At 38.7% G+C, this 27,381-nt stretch overlaps 1 protein-coding gene across 1 annotated transcript in view; it reads right to left on the reverse strand.

Moving 5' to 3' along the window:
• Nucleotides 1-27,381, reverse strand: part of MSTO1 (misato mitochondrial distribution and morphology regulator 1) — a gene marked incomplete in the record, with an annotated part of 1,162,028 nt that overhangs the window by 164,613 nt on the left and 970,034 nt on the right. The window contains 1 exon segment of the mRNA XM_044080162.1: nt 21,795-21,979. Within this exon segment, the coding sequence (XP_043936097.1) occupies nt 21,795-21,979 (185 nt within the window).

The raw sequence follows: 27,381 nt of genomic DNA on the forward strand, positions 1-27,381 counted from the left end.
TGGCTGTTTTTCTTCTCCCAACTCCAGTCTCTGGTTCATTTTCAATATACTCCTGGTTCTTCTACTCAAGACCTGTACTTTTTTCTGTCTCTCGAGCATTTTCTTACGAACATTGGAAAGGGTTTCACAGGCAAAGTCTCTCTGAGCTTTATTATCAGAAGAATAAAACACAATTCCCTTCTGTTTGAAAGTTCACTTTTTGTTCGACACACTTTTTATTTCCTCTTTAGCATGCTATGCATCAAAAATGAGTTTCATCCGCCAGAAAAATAACATTCTGAGGACAGTTGGATGCAGTAGTTTGAATTTCACACCTGTCTCTCAACATTTCCTAATTGCTGGAAAAAGTTTACTCCTCTTCTGCCTGGTGTACACTGATCATTTTCTACAAGCACTCTAATGTCTCAAAATTTTTTAGTACTTTGTCCTTCTGCCACAACTTTGTCAGAATCATCTCTTTCTGCTGCTAAGACTGCATATTTATTATTACAGGTCTTGGCTGCTTTCTTGTGGCCAGGTTTGCAGCATATGCACGATGTTCCCTTTCAATTATCAATGGCTGCTGTGAAGTATGTGCCAGTTGCTTATTTGTGCTTTTGTAAAATTAATACAATCTGTTCACTACAGTTTCCCTAACAGAGTAGAAAATCCTCAAGTTTTCTCTATGTGCTCTGCCTGTAATTTTACTATTTTTGAAACATCTCTTCTTGAGCTATTTCATACTCAGCCAGCATTTTTCTCATTCCACCTCTGCTTTTTGCAGTTGTATCAGCTTATCTGAAAAACTATTTAAAGCTTCTTCCATTTTTCCAGACCTTGAGTTGATAAACTCCTTCAGTGTTTTGTTTATTTAATCAACTATGAGCACATTTGACTTATTTTTTCCTCTCGATTACTGGAAGTTATGTCATACCAAAATTGAAGCTTTAACTGCTGTTTAATGAACAGCTTCAGGATTCTTTCCAGACAGTGTTTTCTCCTCACCTTTTGTGGTTGATGTTCTTTCAGGTTCCTTAAATTTCTTCTTTGCTGGCATCCAAGCAGTGCACTTACTAGCCAGTAACTGAAATTCACCCAAAAAGACAAATTCACTGGCTATCTTTTCTGAGTTTGTTTTCACACTGGAGTGCAGCCATCTTGGAAGTTCCTTAAGCAACTGTTTTTGATAACTCCAGAACACACAAAAAAAAAAATTAGCACAACTTGGGCAACAGAAAGTAGAAATGTTTGTTGTCTATAGTTTATAGTGACATACTCACCATAGCTTTGCATCTGTGTAGTCTGTTTCTGTCCTTCCTCAACTAATGGGCTCAGATCTGAACCTCAGATCCATCCTTGGCCACACAATAGATTTTAGGCATTGTAGCTCGAACTCCTCTACTTACCCATAATTCCCTGTCTGCTTCTGAGATACTTCAGATCAAGTTTGCCCTCTATTTAGCAACATAAAAAGGGAGAGATCAGTCAACAGTAATCCTAGCGATAAACACTACAGATAATAGAAAGATATGGAATAGAAGGAGAATCAGAGAAAAAGAACTCTGGAGCCCACACAACAAAAACTATGGAACATCCCTCAGAACATACAAGGAGACAGACAGTCAATAGGAAGGGGGAACGGTGGGTGGGAAGCTGATCAAGGACAAAACAGACAACATAGATGCAACTATACCTGATGTTGTCTTTATCTGTTTTTTAACTGATGGAACAGAGTCCCCAGCTAGAGTAGTCTTGGTGGAAGGATATTCTGGAGTACAGTGGAGCCAAAAGCTGCCTTATTTATGGATAAAATATCCAATTTGTAATGAGCTATAAAAGTATGAGCATTGGACTATGTGGCAGCTCCACAGATGTCATCAATAGATCCTTTGGACCAAAAAACTGATTGTACAGCCATAGTATATAAACAGTTGTTTTGATTCCATTAGGTCTTTAGTTCTGTGAATGTAAAATCTGGACATGAACATTTAATAAATGAAACGCGTATTCTCACCGGTTAGGAAAATTAGGAAAAAGGCTGGTATGTTTACTGACTGGTTGAAGTTTGCTTCTAACACCACTTTAGGTAGAAAGGAAGATTTAATCCTAAGGATACCCTGCTCTTGTGAAAAAAATCAGATAAAGTGGCTGAGAGGAAAGCACCTGGAGTTCAGAAACATGTATAACTGAAATAAAGGGAACTAGAAAAAGAGTTTTCCAGGGACAAGAACTTTAACTCTGTCCTTGCTGAAAGTTCAAAGGGAGGCTGATTAAAAGCCTGAAGGATAAGCATAAGGTCCCATGGAGAAACAAGTCCTTAACTGGAGGCTGAAGCAGCACGGTACCCTTAAGGAAAGCTCTGCACAAAGTTAAGGAAGTTAGAGACGAATGATCCATACTTAGGTGAAAATTTGAGATGGCACCATTTGTACCATGCTAATTGAATAACTACCCCCATCATTGAAAATGGAAGACAAGAAATCAAGAATTTAGTGCAGAAAAAGGATCCAAATGCCTTTGATGGGTCCAGACAGAAAATCATTTCCACTTGCTTTTATAATTCTTTCTAGTAAAGAATTTTTGGGATGATACAGGAATATGGTGAATGGGGAAAAAGCCTGGAACTCCCAGCCATCAATGGAAGTGGAGAAACCATATGGTCATTTTGAGAGACTGCACATCTGGGTGAGGTAATCTGATTGGGTGAGACAGACGGTCCTGAACAAGGTTCAGTACCCAGGGACAGTGAACTAGGTGAGGCCACAGAAAGGGAAACCATACTTAGTGAGGCCAGAATGAGGCAAAGAGGACAAACTTGTTCTTATGCTGTAATGCTTTCTGAATAAACTTGAGAATGAGCGGAGTGAGAGGGAAGGCATATAATAGACAAGAGGACCAATTGTGAATTAGAGATTCTCTCTGTGACTCCCCCTCTGGGGGGAGGAAATCATGGTAAAGAACCTGCTGCACTTGGTATCGAGGAAAGAAGCAAAGAGGATGCAGCATGATTGACCCCACTGACAAAATATCATTTCCGCCAATGACTGACTGGGAGACTACTTGTAAGGGACTAAGATGGACCTGCTCAGTTTGTTTACTAGCATGTTGGTTTTCCCCTGGAATAAGTACTGCCAAGAGAAAGCAGATGGAAGAGATCATCCACTGCCAAACTCTCACTGCCTTCTAGCAAAGTGGGTAAGACCTGGTTGCCCCTGTTTTTTGATGTACCAGCCCACAGACATGTTGACCATCTGAACTGCAATTATTCCTACAGGGAGAACATCTGGAAATGCTTGAACCATCAGTAGGACTGCTGTCATATCTAGGACATTCGTGTGAAGACTGGCCTCTGTTTGGGACCATGTACCTTGGACTGTCCTTCCCAAATAACGAACCCCACCCCACCCCAGCTGGGAGACATAAGTAGTCACTCTCATCTTGGGAGAGGGAAGAGTGAAAGTACGGCCCCAAGAAACTTCCTCTGCATGAATCCACCATGCTATGTGACATTTGCTAACACTTATGATGCAAATGGGAGTCATTAGCAGATGATGTTTTATTGAACATTGTCCCCCAGTAGTACTATCATGTGAAAACATGCCAAAGAAATCAGTGCTACGGAGGCTGCCAATCAACACAGTAGCTGTAGGATCAATTTGCCTGGAGGTGAATGAAGAGTAAAGATGTGCAGTACCTGTTTCCGTGAAATCTCAAAATCTTGTTTTTCGTAAATTTGCCACTTGTATCAGGGTATCTAGATGAGCTCTGATGAACTCCAGAGTTCGCATAGGGTAGAGGTGAGACTTGGAGAGATTTAAAATAATGTCCAGATGGAGACATAGATGGAGCAAGTAATCCTGGTTTAAATTAGTAGAGGCTTAGTGGAAGAAGACAGGAGCCAGTCGTTTACATATGGAAACACCCAGAATCCTTACAGTCTCAGGTGAGTTGCAACTACTGCCATGCACCAGAAGACCCTAGGGGCTGTAAGTGAGACCAAAGGGTAGTGCTCTAAACTGGTACTGACTAGCTCCCAGCTGGAAGTGTAGATATCTCCTGGAGCACTTGTGTATTTTGATTTGATAGTACACATCCTGAGGATCTATAGAGCACATACAATCATCCTTCCTTAAAAGGAGACAGGATGGACTGAACACCATGACCATCCTGAACTTCAAGTGTTTCACAAACTGATTTAGACTGTTGAGATCAAAAACTGGTCTTAGGTCCCTGGTCTTTTTTGGCACTTACGAGAATCTTGAGTAAGTTCCAGATCCTTGTCGGTCTGGTGGGAATGGTTGCATGACTCTTCTCTAGCAGCTTTTGTATTTCTGTAGCTGCTGCTTTCCTCTGAATGGGTGGAATGTAGGGAATTTTTTTGTTGTTTTGGAGAAAAAGGGAAAATGGCATGCAATAACCTCTGAATATATTATTCTGCACCCTAGAATCTTTGGAAATGGCCAGCCAGGCTTTTGGATGCAGAGATAAGTGTCCCTCCGCTGTCTCCAGAGTGCAGCAGTCAGGTAAACCTTTAGGGACACTGATAAGGTTGCTCCGAGAAAGGAGCTCTGAAGCCCTGGTGTTGCAGGCAATCTCTGTTGTAACCGTAGCATCTCCCATTAGAACCCCCCCCCCCCTCTGCTGTGAGAGGATCTTTCTCCAGGGGAGTCTGGGAAAGAACCTTGTGACTTTCTGAACCATAATTTTCTGCCACATCTGTGGTTTTGGGAAAAAGTCCTCTGAGGGGTAGAAAAGTGGATCCCTATGGCAGAAAGCATCTTCCCATCTTGCTTGCTCTTGGAGATGGTCTCTTTCATCTTAAGGCCAAATAAGGTGGATCTGTCAAAGGGGGAGTGATTAGCGAAGACTTGAAGGGCTCCAAAAAATCACAGAGGTGCATCCAGGCATGCCTTCTAATGGTTAAAAAGTGATCCAAACATTCTAGTAGCTCCTTCTGAGGCATGAGAGATCTCATGAAAGCACTGGATAAAGACTGAAGGGTGGCCAATTGTGAAGAAACTGCTTTCTTATCCTCCACAGACATGGACCCTAAGAGGGCATTGGAAAACTGTTTAATCAATTCCCTCTGAAATATTGTAACAAGTAACATATAATTCAGAGACCTGAAGGCAAAGGTTGCCGATGTGCAAGCATGCTTCCCAAATCTGCCCAAAGTCCTATATTCCCTATTAGGGGGATGGACAGTACATCTTTGTTCTGATAGCTCTTTCTTAGTGGCTGGTGCACCCACCATAGCATCCACTGAAGGACCCATGCTCCAACAAGCCCTGTCTTTTGGTGCAACAATATACCTGTCCAGTCAATTGGGAATGGGCTCATTGACATCCAGATCCTTCCAAGCCTGGCAGGAGATGAGATCTACCATCTCAATCTGCCAGGGGAACTAACCAATTCATAGCTGAGCCGGCTAAAAAAGTCTCAAGGAACACTGAATCCTCTTGGGGAAAAAGGGGCTCAGAAGACCAACCTCCTTTCTGTTTAAAAAGTTTGAGTATCTCTCTGAATGAAACATCCTCAAGGGCTGATCTGGGGCAGCCTTCCCCTTCACTGAAGTCAGTGTCTTTGGTTAATGACTCTATTGTAAAGTATAGGTGCCTCATCTTACATGTTTGCTTCCAAGTGGGCTCTTTGGTGAGAGGTTCAGGGGAGGACTTAGAAGGGCCAGCAGTGTCTGAAATGAAGACAGTCTCAAGGCTTGATGGGGCCAGCTGACCCAATGGTACAGGATGAAAAGGCCCAGCTTCCACAGTAGACAGTTGAGTGTAGAGTTGAACCGGGGTGGGGGGGTGTATTTTCAATTAAAAATAAAAAAGCTCTCTTTCATTAACTTAAAAGCTGAAGCCATGAGGGACATTAGTCTTGCCCCCACAGGATCCAAAGAAGCATGTGCATATCGAAACCTGATCCTCCCCGTGGCTCTAGCCTTAAAGCAGAGGTCACAGCCAAGCTGTCTAGTGCTGAAACATCAAGAAAGAGGGATGGCTCTGAAAGCACTGGAGTCGACCCTAGATCCCCAGATCCAGTGCCAATGATACAGCCCCGAGATCCTTCTGGAACTGACAAAGTCAGAGCAGTCTGGGTCACAGAAAGTGAGAGAGTCAAAGAAAGGCAAGTCTTCAGATCCAACACAGACATATTCCGAAGTCTTGGGTCTGAAATTTCTGAAAACACTGGATGGATCGGAGTAGGAGTTAAATATTGGGGTTGTGTGGTGAAAAGGCTCACAGTGCTCACAGGTCTGATGAGAGTCACAGCCAGTATTACATCCAACTAACTCTGTGTACTAAGAAATTTTCTCATCATCTTATACACATCTGCTTCTGACAGGCTCCTGGATGACCGGGGCGACAAAGTTGATGGTGGACGGGAAGCTCTTCAAGGTGTGTCCTGAAGGAAGGTAGAAAAAAGCCTCAAATACACTGGTTCTGTTGAAAACCTAGGTGACAGACTTGGATATCACCAGATCCAAATGACAGGTCAGATCTGAAGGTTTAGTTTTTGTTGGAATTAAGGTTTTGGGAGGTGGATGGATGTGAAATTTTTAGAGATTTTCTTGGGTGGAGAAGATGAGGGAAGACAGCGGTCAGAGGAGCGCTTCCTCAAATCTTTAGGTTTTTCTGCTGATTCTCCTGAAAATATGTGGTTTAGTTTTTGTTGGAATTAAGGTTTTGGGAGGTGGATGGATGTGAAATTTTTAGAGATTTTATTGGGTGGAGAAGATGAGGGAAGACAGCGGTCAGAGGAGCGCTTCCTCAAATCTTTAGGTTTTTCTGCTGATTCTCCTGAAAATATGTTGGAGGAAGATGTGGCTCCAGAGACAGAGGAAGTAGAAGATTGAAGGAGACCTATCAGGATTAATGTATTCTTCTTCTTAACCAAAGCCCTGTTATTGAAGCTGGAACAAGTGTTGCAATTATATTAAGATGCCCTGGACTCAAGCAATACATACACTGAGAATGGCTGTCATAGTTAGGAATATATAAAACCAGCTAAGGAAAATACCAACAATGGTAATAAGAAATATTGAATTATAGGTAAGAAAAATTACCGGCAATGGTAAGGATAAGAGGTACCACAGAGGTAGCATAAAAAATGCAAGGGCTTCAGGCTCAAATGCTAAATCCAATGAGAAATCTCTAAGTATATATATATTTTTTTAGCATGCAGGGAAGGAATATTAAGGAATTAACGTACAGAAAAAGAAGAAATATAGAAAATTATAGAGGAGTACTGAAAAAATTTGCACTTATCTAATATACCCTGCTCGAGCTAATGAGGACCACTGCTTATCACTGAAGCAGTAAACAATGTCTGAAGTATCTCAGGAGTAGACAGGGGATGATGGGTAAGGGGAGAACCTCAAGTTGTGGAGCCTGAAGTCTATTGACTGGCTGAGGACAGCTTTGAGGTTAGATCGGAGACTCATCAGTTGAGGAATAGATGAAAAAGACATCAGATCAAGGAAAATAAACAGAGATCCTGTAGAGGTACTAGAGATATTTTGGAAATTTTCTTAAAATTTGTATAAAGCACTGAAATGTGGAAGTCAAGAGCGAGCACAAATGTAAATATTTGTCAGACTTAAGTATGCCAAGGTTAGTGGTTAATAAAGCTCAAGAATTAACAGTTATGACAGAATGAGAGGAGATAAAAACGGTAATATATACTCAATCAGCAGGAAATTCTCCAGAAATAGACATATTCGTGTGGAAGTTTAGACTCTAGGAATAAAACCTGGAAGGTTTTGTTTAACAGTATTTTGAAAAAAGGAGGGAAAGCACCAACATCCTGGAAGAAAGATGTGGTGGCTGTAATACCTAGAGACAGTAAAGACCCATCAAATCCAGCTTTATACATAGCCCATTTCAATTGTAAACCATGACTAAAAAGTGTTTATGTCTACAATATCTAAAAAAGGCAAAGGTGTTACCAAAATTAATACATATGGATCAATGTGTTTTTGCAGAGGGGAGGCAAACATTTGACAACATTAATAAGAACAATGATGACCACAGGGAAGCAGAATGTAAGAAAATATCTTTGTCGTTGGTGGGTCTTGATACAGAGAAAGATTTTTCACAGTACGCTGGGATTTTAAGAGTAGGGTGATGGAAGCATCTGCATTCCCAGATTCAATAATTAAGTTAATTAGGAGGATATATGTGGGTAAAAATTAAAAAGTGTGAGGGTTTCCCTCTGATAATGTGTGTCTAAAAAGTGGAACTGGGCAGGAGTGTCCTCCTTCCCCCCTTGTTATATGCATTATACTTAGAGGCACTGGCAAAGAATATTAAGGACTCAGAAATTCAACAATATAATCAGTATGGTAATCAAGAAAAGTTGGCTTTATTTACAGATGATATTTTGTACTTGATAAAACCAGAAAAAGACATCTCAGTGTTGTGGGACATTCTGAGACAAATCACGTCTTTTCAGGACATAAACTTAATGAAGATAAAAACACAGGCTATAGCTGTAAACTATGTACCCACACACAAACTGGTTCAGCAGTGCTCATATTTATTGAGGCATGATAAAATGAAGTACTTAAGTGCATGGATTAAAAAAGATTCTGTTATGGCAGCTAAAGATGTATGGCAAGAGACTAAACAAAAGATAACACAAAGACTAAGAAACTGGAAGCTCTTCTTTATGGATATGGATAGCAAGATATAAGCACAGTCAAAATGTTATTAATCCCTTAAATTTTACATACAATTCAGGCATAATTTTATCAACCAGAGGAGAAGTTGTGGACAGTAATTAATAAAGAAGTGAATGATTTTATATGGGAGGGGAAAGGTTCAAGTGGGATAAGCAAATTCTTTCAACAGAACAAGTTGGTTTATGATTACCTGATTTGAAGGGATATTTTAGAGCTATAAAGTTAAAGTTCATATACATGACACAAAAAAGAAAGCTGTAATGCACAGTGGAAAGGGATGATGATGAAGCAGGGGGAAAACTCAAAAAATAGGGAGACAGTGGGATTTTTTTTAATTCATAAAGCAGCAGAAAGTATTTTAATAACTAAGTAAACACAAATATGGAGAAAAGTGATTTTGCCAATAAGTATGAGTCTAATAAGGGGTATAGAGAATAGGCAAGAGGGGGCTAGAATTTACTGGAGAAAACTGGCAAAGGAACAAAGGTACTGAATTGTCGAATGAGAAGATGCCAAGACATTTAGACCGTAGGCTAGAGACGGTCTTCTCTGTCCTGGACTGATATCAAAGTGAAAGACCTCCTGTGGTAGAGTTTTTAGCTGAATTTAAAATAGAACCGCTTTTAAAAATGGATAATTTGTAGGGCATATAAAATATTGCACAATAACTATAGGAATCAATCAGAAGAGTTTAGAAAAGATTGGGAAGACAGATTGGATAAGCAATTCACAAGAAAACAATGGAAGAGCAAATATACAACAAAATCTAGAAGATTTAGGATTTTTGTTGGGAAGTGTTTGCATATGTATTTTTATAAGCTAAGCATACTCCAAATATTTTTTCTCAGGTAGATGACAAATGTGAGATGTGAAGAAGAAGAAATAGGTAACTAGGAATATTTGGGAAAGTAATGAGTTGTCAGACTTTAAAAATTCCCTGTAGAGTACTCTGCAAGACATATTGCATGAGTAAATGTGTGTAACTATGGAAGTGACGTTTTGAGCTGGAATAAAAGATCTGAACTGCTTAGACATAATAAGGCCTTATTAAGTTGAATTCAGTTAGAGGTAAAAAAAAATACTAGAAAATGGAAATCAAAGTCTAAATCAATTGTATTTGAACTACTGAATATTGTAACAGAGATAAAAGAACTGGAAGTAGGATCTTTAGAATAGGTGAGAGTAAATTACACAGAAAAAAAATGGAAATTGTGAGAACAACAGATGCAGAACAATGTTTTAGAGGAGAATGGAAGTTTAAGGGAGGGCAGGAATTCAGCAATTTATGTAATGTTGGATTGATGATAATTATACAAAAAACGTAGTGTAAAATGTATGTTTGCCTATGTCTTAAATGATAATTCACTAAAGTATTGAAAATAATTTACATTGAGCTGTGATTTTCTACAGCTTTTCTCTCAAAACTCCACTAAAAACAGGCTGTCAACAATCCCTAATGGAAAAAGACAGAAAAAAAAGGAAGGTAGATAACTATCACTTCTGCATCTATATGAATGCCTTCAAACTAAAAAAAGCAGAGTGATGTTTATATGTGTTGACGAGTTGAAAGATAGAGGTGTGTGTAGCACGCAGCAAAGACTAGCTTACAATTAACAGGCACTCAGTATTAGACAAAAGGACTGAAAAATCAATTTTGTTTAAGAGTCTTAAAGCCAGAAGTAGTGGAGAAAGATCAGTTTATAATCTGGAAGGAAGATTAAATGGATGTCAGTGAAACGGAACTTAAAAAGTGAATGTAAACTGTAGTCCATAGTGAGTGTCTATAACCAACCATAAAGCCAGTTGTAGAGTCAAGTGGGTCATGATGGCAAGCATGCACTGCACTGTCTACACTAAACAAGCAGAACAGCAATGATTTTGAATATAACTGAATATTCCTCAAAGTGTAAATGTACTTGTATCTTCGTAAAGAATTTATGGGTTTACTATAGTAAAGTTGATCCGGCTTCCGTCAAATCCACTGTATTGAAATCCGCGGGCCTAAGAGCGACAATGTCGAACCCAACATTGTCAAAGTACAAATCTCACCCCCATCTTGACCCATGTTAAAGTCCATTCTGAGGTCAAAGTCAAGATGTATTTCGACAATGTCGGAATTTGACATTGTCACTTTCACAGAAGTGGGTCGGTGATTCCATCATTCGACGGAATCCGATTGATCTTATCATAGTAAACCAAATTTATGATGTTTTAGCCCACTGAGGACAATTCCAGTAACAATGTTAAAGCTTTGTGATTTTCTTGTGTTAAAATATAAACTTCTATAACCTACAGACTGATACAATAGCTGTTTTAATAAATCTTTTTCATGTTTGGCATTTCAAACCCAGTGCCACTCCACAGCTTAATTGATTAGAACTGCTACAGCAAAGTTCTTTCTGCTTACTGGATTAAATACAAGTAAAACTGATTTCATCTCTTGAGATTCCCAGAAAGAAACTCTCTCTCCTGTAAATTTCACTCCGGAGTAAACAACTTCTCTGAGATGCACTTATTTATTTAACATTTGTCTACCAGGAAAGTCCAAATGGGACAGACCCCATTTTCAGTGGTCCTCACTCTTAAAGGAGGCAAACATTTAGAATGACAGGGAGTCAGTTTGGTCTAATGTTTATAGTACACTGCCTTTCTCTAAATGTGTTACTCTGCAAGTTATGCCACTACACAATGCATACATGACTCCTCAAAAACTGGCTATACTGGCTAAAGCTGACTCACCTACATGCACTATTTGTAATTACAACATTGCAGTGGATTTAGTTCACCTCTTCTAGTCACACAGATATGAGCAACCAATCTGGTCTTCATTTATCTAGACATCTTAGTGTAAAATTGTAAATGCTAATTGTGAATGGTACAGATATTATGTGGGTATATCTCAATGTTAAGTATCTTTAGTCAGCAATGTTCTAATATGTCATCTCTGCTTAGGTTAAATTCTATAATGTGAAGCAGACCTAGAAAATAAGATGCATCACTGCAGAAATACCATTCTTTTATAAAACTTTTTCTTTTTCTTATAAATATTCACTAACATTTTTACACCTTGCAAAGAAGGGACCACACATTTGGTCACATATGCTTTTTGCACCACTTTTCTGTCACTGCTACCAGCCTCGCCCTCATGCCCCATTCAAGACGAGTCTAGGCTAACTCCATGCCCCCCACACCCCCAGACTTACTCCATTATTGCTGGGGAAAATCACAGATCCAAGGCAACGGGGCTCTGCATGTCTGACCATCCATCTGGGGGAGGAGGGGGGGGTTTAGAATGATCTGCCCATTTCCCCCGCCCTGTTGTGGTAACGTGGTTTGGTCTTGGGTGTGCATATAATGAGTGTTAGTAGAGTATCACACCCCACCTAAGTGGCAGCTCTGCCAGGCCCACTTCCCACCCACTGACCACACCCCTTTTAGTGAAGTTCAGGCCTCCTCCAGAGGGACTGTCACCAAAAGTCTCCCAAGTACCATCCTCCTTCCTAGGACTATCTCTCCCTGCTACTCTGTCAGTCATCCAAGCCACTAATTAAACTCAAGTCAACTGGGTCATAATTAGGGCTTTACCCCTCTACACCACCAAAGTGGCACATTTGGTCAGACATAAAGTTTATTGCTTGGAATAGCCAAGCCTTACATGGACTTGGTCCTGCTTCTTTATGTGTGTGTTCATGCCAAGATACTGATTCATCACATCCCTCCAATTTGCCTCCTGTCATCCCTTGTACCCGAGACTGATGTTAACATGCTTCATTTGTGGTCGTTTATGAAGAGTGATTTTTACTTGTACTGAGGGAAGGCTTATTTGCTGCGCAATAGATTAAATCAGTTTGGCTTAGGAGACGTCCTTCTTACTCTCTAAAATGAATGCATGCTAGAGAGATTATAGTGCAGACCAACTGGTTGGGCATTTCCTAGTACTACTCCCATATTAAATATTGGCTCACCATAACAACTGTCCCTTCAGAGCTTATTAGCACCAGTCTATAAGTGATAACATTGAATGAGGATTACAGTGTGTTACCGTATACCTGGCCAGTTCTTAGCGCTATCCCTCTTTAGCCTTGTTTTAACTACTGTTTTCTACCCCAATTGACTTGTTTTGTCGGGAATGTAATTGTGGGTACCTGGTGTCACAATACATGAATGTAAGCTTGACTGAGCAGCTATTTCTCACATGGCCTCTGAATCATAGCGCCTTTGCTTGCTATTAAGCCCAGAAACCTCACTATTGAACACCTTATGTTATTCTAATTTCCCAAGATAGAGTTTTAAATAATTTAAAAACCTTATCTGATATCAGCGATAACATAACAGCTTTGTGCTTGTCCTGTATCAACCTTGATCGGATCGATACAAGTGTGGTGCACACATAGTAATTCTTGTTAAATTTAAACTATTTTGTTCCAAGAGTTATGAAGACATAGTCGCATTTTCTAGCCTGTAACTATGAAACGTTTGCTAACTCTTAACATTAGCCAAGTTTCTTTCAAGCGACTGCTTCCACTGGCATGTAAATAACTTTGACTGTGGAACGATTTCACTTAAGCAACCCCTCACTATCTGTCCACCCATTGAAACCTTTTATTTTAGTCTGTACTTCTGTAGTAGCGCATTATATATCGTATTTTATCAATGTTAATTTGATATCAATATCCTGGCTTACTGTAGTTGTTATAATTTAGAATTTAGTTAGTTTCTATTTTTCTAGTGCAAGCTAAATTACTATGGTCTTAATTCTACAGTAGTGTATTATCTGTTTCTAACTATCATATCCTTTAAATGGCATTTTGACTGCAACAACCTTTCACACTGGTGTTCTTATAATTTAATATGTATATTTAGTATCTGCTTTTCTAGATGAGAATGTTACTATAAGTACAAACGTGTTTAATGCTCACCTGGTTGTTATAAAGCTGTTAGAAATTTATAATTGCACTCTAATATTTTTCTCCATTTTTGCCTTCTATCTTCCTCTCTCTCCCTGCTATTTCTACTAGTTGACTACCTGGACCCTGCAATCACCTACACAAGTGACTCTGCCCTCTGGGAAGACCAGCATTTGTGTCAACTAAGCCCCAACCCTGTTATCTTCAGTGGTTTCATACAAAAGAGACTGTAAAAGTATGTTATTTATACATGTTTAAATACAAATCCTCTGACCTGAGTATCTTACTCTAGCTACCTGCCCAGGACTGCCAGCAGCCAACAGCCCTAGTTCTTAACCCTATACTTCTCCAGACCTTTATCTATTATACCCCATAGTCACCAGTGTAAACATCCTATCTTTTTCCCCTGACACTTCTTTTCCCTTACTATTTCTCCCCATTTACCCCTTTCTTACCTGCAAAACCCTAATTTACACCTGCCTTCCACTAGGTGGCATCCTTCTATGACCTGGTTTACTGCCTAATTGCTTACTTCTTTACTCTTCAGTACCTTTGTCTTGTACCTGGATCTCCTAGCTCTTAACTGCTCTTTTCTTTCTCTCTGGCCCCTGCCATATCTCCCTTCTATTTTACTTTTCTGCTTCAAACTTCACCTCACCTTACATTTATTACATTCTAAATACCTGCTACAAGGTTACCTGCTTGTGTCTCCACCTTACTGATTGTCTTCTCTGTACATCTACAACTCTGTTCCCTGCCCCCAAATCCCACCCACCCCTGCAACCTCTACATTTATCCCCACATAGACACACCCCTCCCTTCTCCAGAACCAGTCACAACCACTTCCTGTCCCCACCCTATCCATAATACTCTCCTCCCCCGAGATCCTGTCCCTGCCCCATCCATAATACTTTCCTCCCTCCCCCTTCCTCTTTACTCTTTAAACCATTTCTTATCAAGCCACTCACTCTAAATCTAATTAACATGCCTAACCATTACTACCCTCTACTACTACTAACTCTTCTAACTACTCTCACCTCTACCTATCTCTCAACCTCCTATGAACATCCCTTACCCTCATCTCTTACCATACCACACAATATCTACTCACCCTACTACATCCACAAACTATCTCAGTGCCATCTACAAAACCTCATATCTCCAACCTAAATATCACCGTCTCTCTCACACTAAATACTTTATTCATAGCCATAAAAAACATGATATTTACTACTGCAAACCCCCTCAATTTTATAACCTTTTATTAATTTGCTCATTGATAGATGGAGACATACACCCCAACCCTGGCCCTGTCCCATCCTCACTATTAACTAACACACAACCAGTTAATACAAAGCCAACAGTAACAATCAAACCCCCAAAATCACTCTCTATTGCCCATCTAAATATACGTAGCATTTGTAATAAATTTCCACTAATCCATGCTCTTCTAGATGTCCAACAGTTTGACATTCTCTGTCTAACTGAAACATGGCTCAAACCTTCAATAAAAGATAATGAAATAGTCCCCCCTAGCTACAATATGATCAGACAAGACTAAACAAAAAGGTGGTGCTATATTTTATAAAGCCGGATTGCAAATAAGTAAAACAAATCATACCCTCCCAACTGACACTAATGTTGAAATTATTATTTCAAAACTTCAACTCAACCCTCACAAAACTATTAATATTATCTGTACCTATATTCCCCCTGGCAAAAATCTTCCCATATTAGAAGACCTACTAAACTGGCTTTCACTTAACCTCCTACAGGAAACTATAATCCTAGGAGACTTTAATATTGACTGGAACTTATGTAATCATGCTAATCCATCTAACCTTATTAACCTCCATGGCTTCACACAAAACATAACCTCCCCAACAAGAACAAACAAATGTAATAATAAAGAAACCATACTTGACTGGATCTTAACAAATAGTCCCCAGGAAAAATATACAACAGGAACCCTCCCAGATGACCACTCCTAACCTATATTAACAGGCATAAAACTAGTTTTTCTATCCCAACCCAAGTTCGATTCTCCCGTAGTAAAAAACATTTTGACCCCAATCTGTTTCAGAATGAACTTATGCAAGTTAACTGGTCACCTCTTAAAGCTCTCCCTATAGACGATGCTGTAAACCATTTCAATAATACTTTTCTCAACATCCTTGAACACCATGCCCCTTGGCTCAATACTTAATGAAAGCTAAGACAGCCAAATGGCTCTCAAACACAACCAGACAACTAATACTTCATAGAAATAAAGCCTGGACTAAATGGCGAACCACTAAAAACATAACTGATCAAAAAAGAAATACGACAAAACAAGCCATCCTAAAAGATAAAAGAAACTTCTATACTCAACTACAACAATCTTCCCTTCACCAACCACATAAATTTTGGTCCGCTATTAACACACTGCTATCCCTGCCAAAGCTATCCACTAGGCTCTAACCCTGACTCACCTTTACAAACAGCTAATGCCTTTAATACCTTCTTTACTTCAGCTATATTAAAACTAGCTAACCAACAAAACCCTGATACCTCCAAAATACTAACCCCTAGCTCCACCCCCCCATTTCATCTTAAACCTATACCCACCTCTTACATATTGTCCTTTACTTCAAAAAAAAAAACAACCCCCCCCCTGCTGACAAATTACCAGCCAGAATACCTCCCAACTAGCAAAAAGCTATAGCCTACCCCATCTCTGTATTGATTAATAGGACCTTAAAAGAAAGTACTATCCCTCAGTATGGAAAATCTCACATATTATCCCCTTTTTAAAGGAGGTGACTCTACAGAGTATTCTAACTTCCTCCCCCAGCTTTACTATCCCCCTTGCAAAAATAATGGAGAAATGCATCCACAAACAGTTGCTTAACCACCTACTAAACTTCAATCTCCTAGCTAACTGCCAACATGGCACCATGCCACAGTACTACCACAGCCTTACTATCCTTCATAGACTCTATAAACAAAAAACAATAATACTCCATCTTCAGCATTCTTTGTTGACCTGTCAAAAGCCTTTGACATGGTTAATCACCAACTCCTCTTACATCGCTTTAAAATCCCTCTCTCTGGACAATCTTGCATTAAGCTGGTTCACATCCTATCTAAACAGGCAGTTCTCTGGGACAACCATCTCTGATCTTCTCCCCACCTCTATAGGAGTCCCTCAGGGCTCCATCTTAGGTCCTCTTCTGTTTTCCATTTTTATAAATGACCTTCATCTATCTACACCTCTATCTACCTGTATTCAATATGCAGATGGCACTACCATCATTTGCTCTGCCTCAACTCAGACTGAACTTCACTCCCTCACACAAAAAACCTTCACCACCATAGAGCAATGGTTTGCTAATCATTGTCTCCTCCTTAACCCCAAGAAAACCAAACTTCTCATCTTTCCACCCACACACCTGTCTCCCTCAATGGATTTCACACTCACATCCAATAATGGCACCCTCATCACTCCAGACCAAACAACCAAACTTTTGGGTATTACTATTGACAACCAACTAAAATTTGACTTTCATATTAACTCAACAATAAAAACTAACAGAAAACTAGGTTCTCTCTACAGAATCAAATCCTGCTTAACTCCTGAAGCCAGATCTAACATAGCCAGAACCCACTTAATCTCTACCCTATTATATGCTTCCCCCATATACACTAATCTTTCTAAGTATAATCTCAATAAACTAGCCACATCATACAACAACATTGCCAGATTTGCTACAGCCTCTCCATATAGGACTCACCATTGCTTGAATCTCACAAAACTAGGTTGCTGGAACTACCCCACCTAATACAATACTATCAACTTACAATTGCCCACAAAGCCCTTCATCACCTTGAAAACACACCAATGCTCTCACCCTTATAAAACCCTATACCAATTTGAAGAACCTTCGCCCTCTAACAAAATACTGATTCAAACTTCTCTATCAAATAACATAGCAGGTGACTCCACATTTTCCAACTCAATTGGCAAAATTTGGAATCAACTACCATCAGACATCACATCCCTGACCTCAGTTCCACTATTCAAAAATAAACTCAAAATCTTCCTAACCAACCACTGGCTATGCTCTTGCTATAACCCTGGCTAACTTCTTTCTTTTTTTCCCTCCTTCCTTTCTACTGACCTCCCTCTCCTTCTTCTCCTAACTCTAGTATACCACAACTTCCACTTCTTAAGTATTCCTATCTCTCCCTCTATTATTAGACATAAATCTAATTTTGCTTCTCAATAATGGAGTAATACTGTAACTAAGTAAAACATCTAATCTTATTTTCCTGCTAAGTCTCATATTGTACTCTTGTGTCTATACATCCTGGAAGAAATTTAAAGAAAATGTTTTCTTTTTATGACATAATTCTGTATATTTTTTAACATGTTAAGTAGTATCCACTGAAAATGGACATGTATCCAGTTGGACTAGCCCGGTTAACAAATGTAAAATAAAAAAAAAAAAAAAAATTTGCAAAACTACTCGGCATCAGTAAACAATTCCTTCTCAAGTTTTCTTTACATTATCTTGGACATTTATTCTGTAAACTAGACTTTTTATTTATTTATTTATTTTTTTTTTACAGAATTTGTAATGCTATGTGATACTATTTCAAATATTTAGGTGATGTTTGTTCCCATGCAGGGGTGTTATTCAGTTCTAGTCTGTTTTGTATTATACAATTCAAGAATAAATTATGACTGTTAAAAATGGCTAAGTTAGAGGAACAGAATGCTTTCAAGGGAAGTACTATGACATTATCAGGTAAATAGTGGTTGTCATCTTCTGCAGTTATAAGTGGTTCTGTCAGTTAGGAATTTGTGAAGACACACAAGTTTTAGTAATCAAAAAACCAAAGAGATCCATGCCAGCCCAGACTCCAAGTTAAGAAAACGGATCCAAGTTTATTAAAACAATACTAAAATTCCAAAGTTAAGCACTTTCGTCCTAAAGTGGACTTCATCAAAACATAGGTAACCAGCTCCATATATAGTAAACATTCAAGTAATTGAACAATTAGCAAGTCAATTAATTAGTTAACCTAAACACCATTTAAAGAAGCACTGAAAATTTCATTAAAGCAACATTTGGAAATAAAACTACCCATGAGTTAAATAAATAAAGCATGATGTTGAACAGGCTTAAAAAATGTATACTTTGAAAATACCTCCTATACCAGTGACAAAAATTAAAAACAACAAATATTTTCAAACATTATCAAAAATTGTCAAAGAATAAAAATTAAGAACATAAGTATGGTAGGCTTCATAATTTAGCTGCTCTCATTCTTAACACTGAATTAATAAAAATATAATCATTCAAACCTGGGTTTTGGGTAGCGTCCAACCTGAGCTGTTAGAAGAGCTCCTTATATTCCAATTTATTTTCCCATGCCCGCCCTCTGGCATCCCATGGGACGATTTCCAGTATCCCAAAAATAAACTTCTTGTAACCCATACAAGTCGTTGAGTGTCTGTATAAGGCACTGTTCTAGTTAGCTTTTCTCACATTGTTTAAATGTTCATAAATCCTTCTTGGTAATTTCCTTTCCGTCTTTCCTACATAAAATGAAAGACAGTGGTTGCACAATGCCATGTATACCAGACCAGCTGAGTTACAGTCACCGTTTCTAAAATCAATTTTTGTTCTACCTATATCACACAGAATAATTTCCTTATAATACACATTAAATCAGCAATAATTACAACCTCCGCATTTAGTGGTACCTAACTTCAACTCGTGTACCTCTCTCTAACCTCCTTTAATATTGGGATGGACCTTGCATATAAAGTAAGCATATTACCCAAATGCCTGCATAGTTCATCAGTTTTCAGTATGGCCCAATTAAGATTAATTATTTGCTTCACCCTGCTTGTTAGGTTATCGAAATTAATAGTCATCTCTCGGTGGAACTTGTTATTGTAGTCATAGTATTCAATTGGTTGGGTCTGCCTAGGATACAATCAAATCTCGTGTCCCTATTCTCCTCTACTTGAGTCCTTAAAGCCTTCAGGAGGTCCAGTGGGTACCCTAAGTCCAAGAACATAAGACATAATTCTGTCAAGTTTGCTCTCGAAGAGTTTCCCATTCGAAAACCATCCTGGCCGCCATAATATGCTGCCCCTTTACCACATTTTTCTTACAATGTAATGGATGGTTGCTTGTTTAATACAAACAACTATTGGAAAATGTCTCTCTCCTAAAAATCCCAGACACCAGCATCCCTTGGTCAACTGAAAGCTCAACATACTAATAGTGTAAATTTTGCTGACCATAGTTATACATGAACCTCAAAAAAAAAAAATAAGTGGTGTTGGTTATGTATTCCAGAAATGGATCTCTCTCTATAAGGTCTGTCTTCCAAATGAAAAACGTGTCATCCAGGTACCTAGCATAAAATGACCAATGGTGTCTCCAGTCTGAATTGAGTAAAAAATTTTTCTCCCGAGCCAACATGACAATGTTGGCAAAAATGGGGGCACAGGCCACTCCAATTGCTACCCCACTCACTTGTTTGTAATATTCCTCCATGAAGAAAAAAAAGTTGTTTTTCAACACCATTTCCATCAAATGTACCAGGAGAACTACCGCCGAATGTTCAAGGGAATGATGTTCCAAAAGAAGTTCCTCAAACCAGTCGAGCCCCATAACATGGGGAATACTTGAAAAAAGGTCCACCACATTGACTGTAAGAAAACTGGTACAGTCTTTGAAGAGGTCATTGTTGAGCTTAACTAAAAGATCCCAAGAATCTCTTAAGATGTTAGGGTGAGAATTCAGTAACATTTTCAATTGCCTATTTACATGTACTTCCAAGGGGTAAGTCTTGGAACCCTAGACCACCACATTCAGCCTATAAGGTGGGTCCAAAACATCCTTGTCTACCTTCGGGATCCCAAACAATGTGGGTATATAAGGGCTCTTGTATAAAAAATCATAAGTCTCAGAGGTAATAGTACCTTGTAGAAGAGTATCTTCCAGGAACAGGTCAATATTTTTGTGTGCAATACTGATTCCATTTCTAGAAACTACCATGTAACGAGAGTGTAATCCGCAGTGGTACAGTGGTAGCGTTGTTGCCTCACAGCAAGAGGTTCTCCTGTTCGATTCCGGCTGGAATGTCTTCTGTGTGGAGTCTGCATGTCCTCCACACAGTCGAGTGGCCTCCGAAAGACATGTGTGAATGGGTGTGCCTTCGTTGAAGGTTGGGCATCGGGCTGGCAACTCGGCACCATAAAAATCTACTGCCAGTCATTAGCGGACCGGAGTTCCACTGTGGTGACCCCTAACCGGGAAAAGCCAAAAAGACAAACAAACCATGTAATGAGAGTCATCCATAAGCATGTCGAGAATGAGAGCAGCTAAATTATGAACCCTACCATATGTATGTTCTTAATTTTTATTCTTTGACAATTTTTGATAATGTTTGAAAATATTTGCTATTTTTAATTTTTGTCACTAGTACAGGAGGTATTTTCAAAGTACACATTTTTTTTAGCCTGTTCAACATGATGTTATATTTATTTAACTCATGAGTAGTTTTATTTCCAAATGTTGCTTTAAGGAAATTTTCAGAGCTTCTTTAAATGGTGTTTAGGTTAACTAATTAATTGACTAGCTAACTGTTCAATTACTTAAATGTTTACTATATATGGAGCTCATTGACCACTGGTTACCTATGTTATGATGAAGTCCAGTTAAGGATGAAAGCGCTTAACTTTGGAATTTTAGTATTGTTTTAATAAACTTGGATCTATTTTCTTAACTTGGAGTCTGGGCTGACATGGATTTCTTTGTTTTTTTTGGTTCTAGTTATGTTCTTACACTTTGGCACACTTTTTGTTTTGGTTAAGTTTTAGTAATCCTTACATACAAACTCGCACAGGAAAATACTCACTAATTACATTTAGACAAATTAAAATGATCTAGTCATTTCCTTTCAATGCTCCCATGCTTTCAATACTCCCATGTCAAAATGCTAACTACATTCCAACCATATTTCTTGTACCTTGTAATGATGCAATATTTTCACAATCAATTTGTCTTACTGTATCTGCTTATCTCTACTCAAAAACTCTGGGAAAAGGTCTGGGCATCTGACTGACGTATTAAACAAACAACCACAGCAAAGAAAATAATACTTGCATTTTAACTGATAAAAAGAGGAGGAAATTCCTGTCTCTACTGTTTTCTCACCTTACTTGGTTTGGTCTATTAATTCCTCTCAGTACTACAGACTGTGCAAAGCACCGGAGATCTTTAAATTCTGCACATGGAGACAGGGTTTGCCACAGTGTAGCATCCGGGTGAATACTCAAGACATCTGGAAGGGTGCTTGAATACTTCATAGGGAATGGAATAGAGGCCTGGGCTACTACAACCTGTAAAACAGATAAAATCAATATTAATACTGGGCATTATAAGCAGCTTCCAAAGAAGTCAAGTTCAAGTTTATTAAGGTGCCTGAGCTCACCCGCCATCATAGTACAAAACAAAAATTAAGTACACAAATGCCAAAATATTTCAATTAACAGTGTACCAATAAACAACAGATAAAATAATAGGCAAAAACTGTACTGCAGGCCAGTCAGGATAGGTAGATTAGTGTTTGGGGACTCTCTCACCCTCTGATAAAGAAAATTCTAGTGGTGTCATTCTTGACAGGAAAAACAAGCATATGCCAGATGAATCCAAGTGCACTCTTGCAGCCTCCAATGGACACAAGAATTAGGAATACAAAAGCCTAACAGGGATGCATGGATCCATAAGTTCACAAATATAAAGGATCCCAAATCATGTAGGGCAAAATACTTGATCATAACTATTAAGGTGATTCCAGATCAAATGATAATTAATACAGATCCTGCAAAAAGTCAGTAATGTGAAGGTAAGCAGAAGTCCATGAGAGTAACCAGGTTACAAAGTTCTGCAACAGCTGTAACCAGTCAAGTCCCATGTTAGAAAATGCTAAGTAAAAACAGTTACAACAGTTAAAATGAGAGGAGACCAGGGTATTGGCGACAACATGAAGGCCCTTAGAAGGGATAAGGAGGTTGTCATTAGCTATGTTACTGAAATGAAAACAGGGTGATTTGTCAAAAAGATATGACCTGATACACCCAAGTGCAAATCTCTTGTCAAAAATCACACCAATATTTTATCTTTATCCACAAATTCTAGCTTATCACCATAAATGATGGAACGCATTAAAGTGAAATGTCATTAAGCTGGCATGAAGTGCCATGGTTACTGTTGTGGGGATACTGAGCTTCATATAATTGCATCCAGTTCTGCATCCACTCCAGACACATTCCAAGGGAATCTACCATAACATTTTGCCTAGAAGAAGGCAGAGGTACAGCTGTGTGCTCCCATACAAAACAAAATGTTGCTGAATAGGCAGGATGCAGGCAATATACCACTTCCTTACTACTACAGAGGCTGTTATTGCACCCTTGCATAGCTCTCTCTTTAAATAACCCTGCTTTATGTTTTATATGTGCCATTAAAGAAATGCATTAAAACACTGCAGAGGATATTTTGCATAGTGCAACAGTTAACCACATAGTATCACAACTGAATTTAAAAAAAATCCTCATTTTGTATTACATTTTTGGGTAATCATGTTGTCTTTCTCAGTTGTGTCAGCCTTTGATAAAACTCAGTTTTGCTGGTTTTATTAACAACTATATTTCAAACTTTACGATTTTTTCCAATGTCACTCAGCAGCAGAAAACCAGAGGCTTGTGAAGCTAACTATGTAGGGAATGGACAACAGGGTAAAGAGAGATGGGGTGAGATGTGCAGGTGTTGGGTGTGCAGTGTGTGCCAGGAAATTAAGGACAAGAGCACACTGTAGAATTTTTGCATTACATTGAACCTACTTTACAATGAAATATGTAATAATACGGAATGATGAAGGAAATGGGTTTAATACATTCACAGGTGATTACTAGGCTAATGACCCCCAAGGAGCCCTTTTTAAGCCTGGTCAAACATCCCAAGGTGAGAATCCTTGTCTGTGAGGTAAATACCTTAAACATTATGCCTGTCCCCCAAATGGAAATGATGACAATACCCTGGAACAAGTCAGAAGAGTAGCACCTGCAGACAGCAGTGGATAGTGCAGGAATTACATTACTATTTCATCAAACAACAAGCAATAATGATGCACAGAAGCAAGGGGAGTAAGGGACCACTGAACAGAGGATAGACTCAGCAAACCAACACTACTACTAAACAAGGATTTAAAATACAACAAAACATGCTACCTCCACAGATAGACCCAAGAAGATAACAGAGCTGCTGAAAATATGACCCAAGAGTACCAAGGAGGAATGCAGAGTTGAATTAGACAGCAATATTGCTGGGGCCAGCAGTACTTGCCATAACCTCAAAAAAGATAACAGGACTACTGAAAACATGACCCAAGAGTATCTAAGGGGGAGTGCAGACTTGAATTAGACAGCGGTGTTGCTGGGGACAGCAGTACTTGCCACGATGACTGAGAGACAAGGAAAATTTTACAACTGGGATGGGAACTACCCACAATAAGCATGGGCACAAGGCCAAATGGTTAATACAGAAGGTCAGCAAGGAAGGAGCAGGAAACTAAGTGTTGAAGAAGAAGCAAGTGAAAATTGTATACAGATTCTGTTAACTATGGTGTTAGGTATATGTGATGTGAGTTGGGGGATAGACGCTTCATTCTGGCAGAAAAAGATAACCAGGACTTATTCTAGCTGTTTAACCCCTAGCCTGAGTGGGATTTCATATCTTCTGACACCTTCAGAGGCCTTGCCTTGACAGCTTTCACCTGAGCTAAAATTCTAAGATTCCAAGAATACAAACTTACCAATAAACAAATGTATATATTTCGCAAACAATAATACAAAAAAGTTAAAATATAAAAGCTACTACTCAGCATATACTCCTCTTCGCAATGGTGATATTAATACGTCAGTCAGACCTAATGACAATTTTATAATGAACAAGTAATTCAATAATATGCAAAATTATTATAATTATGGATAAAAGAAGTTATGTATTTACCATATTATTCCATCTGTGTTATCCATTTTCATTCTTGCTCAGCTGATGGAGTTTGGATCCAGTCTCTCAGATCCTACTTGGCCGTTGCTAAAGCTCATGGCAACCAAAAACTCTTGAGCTTCTACCTTACCCATAACGCAACAACCCTAAGTTACCTCAGATCTTGTTTGCTAATTTTTGGGTGAAAGGAAATACTATGCATAGATAAAGGAGGTGAAAAATTGCATGCAGTTAATATATAAAAAGACTATATCTGCAGCTCAATATAAAGGACAATGATGTCTCCTAAAAGACTCATTCATGCAGAAGTTTGCAAAGGATGGGGGTGGGTTGGCAGGTGGGGAGTTGAGGAAGAATGAAAATGGAAAAAGATAAATCCGTGGCATCCCTCGAAGTCTCAGAAAAAGCCAGTATGCAACCTATACTGGATCCAAAACAAACCAAGAAGAAACTTCACAGTGTGCAGGGTGTGATGTTCACTTCTTAAATTATGTTATGCACTTAATTCACTTAATAAGAATTGAACTGTAAAATATAACTGTAAAACACATGCTACAAAATCAAACAGAAAATAGTAGCTAGCCCACAGTTGAGTTAAAATGGAATATCCTTTATTGAAATACACAAATAAGCGGCCTTGTTGAGTATAATGAAAAGCATCAAAACATTTATTTATGTATAATTGGGTTGTTTGGAGCAAGGAAGCAGTTACAGAGGGTGGTTCTGTTAAGAGCAATAAAAGCATTAATATCATTATTTTAGCCAAGTCCCCCTTCCTCCTTAACACCATAGTGTAATCAGAGACTGTGCTACCTAAAATTGAAACTAGAACGCTAGAGACAAATTACAATTTAAGACCAGTTTATTGACACTTTGTATAGGCCAACCAACTAATCAAAACTATTAATTAAGAAACTAAATAATGACTGACTGACTAACAAAAAGATATACCAATAGACATCAACCAGAATAAATATACAACTTTTAACAAAGATCGCTTTTGTATCAAATAAATACTTCATCAGGCTTATGTGTCAAAAACAAATCATAATATGAATGAAAGGGCAGCGCAGTGGTGCAGTGGTTAACGTTGTCGCCTCACAGCAAGAGGTTCTCTGGTTCAATTCTCGGCTGGGGTGCCTTCTGTGTGGAGTTTGCATGTTCTCCCTGCATTCGCGTGAGTTTCCTCTGGATACTCCGGTTTCCTCCCACAATCCAAAGACATGTGTCTGGAGCATTTCTCTCTGGGCCTCCGCTGAAAATCTGCTCCGTCATAGTCGGACTTTACCGGTCAACAAAATGATAAACATGTGTAATGATATACAACTGAAAGCCTAAGCAGGATGAAGAAACATAAAAATAATTGCTAAGCTGGAAATACAGTGATAAATATTAAAAACAAAGCACTAAGACCATGGGAATCTGTTAAAGTGTGGCATCTAAGTAAGAAAACACTTAGTTTGTGTGTGTAACAGTGTACTCAAGAGTAACTGCAACCTTTAAAACAAAACAAAAAAAAAAAAGAAAAAGATTACGCCCATGCACATTGTGTGCACTATCAGACTTTTAATGCCTGAAAGAAAAAGTGTAACAAAAGTGTTCAGTTTAAAATCTAAAAGTAGCATTTAATGTGCAGCCATCAAAAATGATTAATGTATATATAAGCCACCTAAAATATGTCCTTTATAACACTGTAAGTTAGTGGTAAAGGAAGTTAATAAGTGTTTGATACTTTTTAAACACAATATAAGCAAGTAATATCAGTCAGCATTAATCAGTCCCATATCAGTCTTTTAATAGTCTTAAACAGTGGGGCAGTTTTCTGAGATCTAGTATGGAGTAACAATAATTAAGCCCGGGCTTTCTAAAAAGGTTCAGTTTCAGCTGCCACAGTAGTTCACGTTTTTCTAAAAGATTAGGGATGTCTCCTCCCAGTTTCAAAATGGTCAATAACTTGAAATTTAAAGCAAGAGTGCCTTTTGTGCAGCTGCAGGTGCAGAGCCAGTGCATTATTGCACTTCGCTCTAATTTCAGAAAGATGGCAGAAACCCTTCTTTTAAGTCTGTTGTGAGTTTTCCCCCATATAAAATGTTTCACAGTAATTGCAGCTAGCCATGTAAACCACATGCATTGAGTTACAGTCACCTCCTAAGTTGGTTTTAATCATTTTCTTTAAATAAGGGCAGGAAAAACATGTCTCCATCCTGTATGTGCTGACAAAAGACATAGTTGGCTCCACACTATGTATCCTGTGGTCTGGGCCTACCTTTAACCCAACTCCTGATGTTCCTGCCTTTCCTATAGAGAAAGGAAGAAGCTTCTCCAAGGATGTCTATTAAATATTAGCTTTCAGTAATTATGGCCCAGTTCTCTCTAATAACATTAACAATGCTGTAATAGTCAACAGTACAAATCAAGATACAGCTGTCTTTAGATCTGTTGTCCATAGATTTCTTTAACACCCTCCTATAAGCCCTGTTAAGTCCTGGTGCATTTGTACTTTTTAGTTCAATTATAGGTTCCAACATGCTTCTTAACATATGCTTTCATATCCCCTCACCAAAAAATAATTTTCAAGTTTATTTAGGTTGTTAAGGAAGGGTCCCATTTTTGTGGTGATCCTAGCCAGCCTATAGCTGTGGGACTTAACATTATATCTAGTCCTGGTGGGATGCAGACTCTTATTATGTAGCAGGAAATTTACTCTGCTAGGTTTTCTGTAAAGATCTGT

Source organism: Protopterus annectens, chromosome 8.part0 (genome assembly GCF_019279795.1).
Source record: "Protopterus annectens isolate FY-2018-M chromosome 8.part0, PAN1.0, whole genome shotgun sequence".
Taxonomy (NCBI): domain Eukaryota; kingdom Metazoa; phylum Chordata; order Ceratodontiformes; family Protopteridae; genus Protopterus; species Protopterus annectens.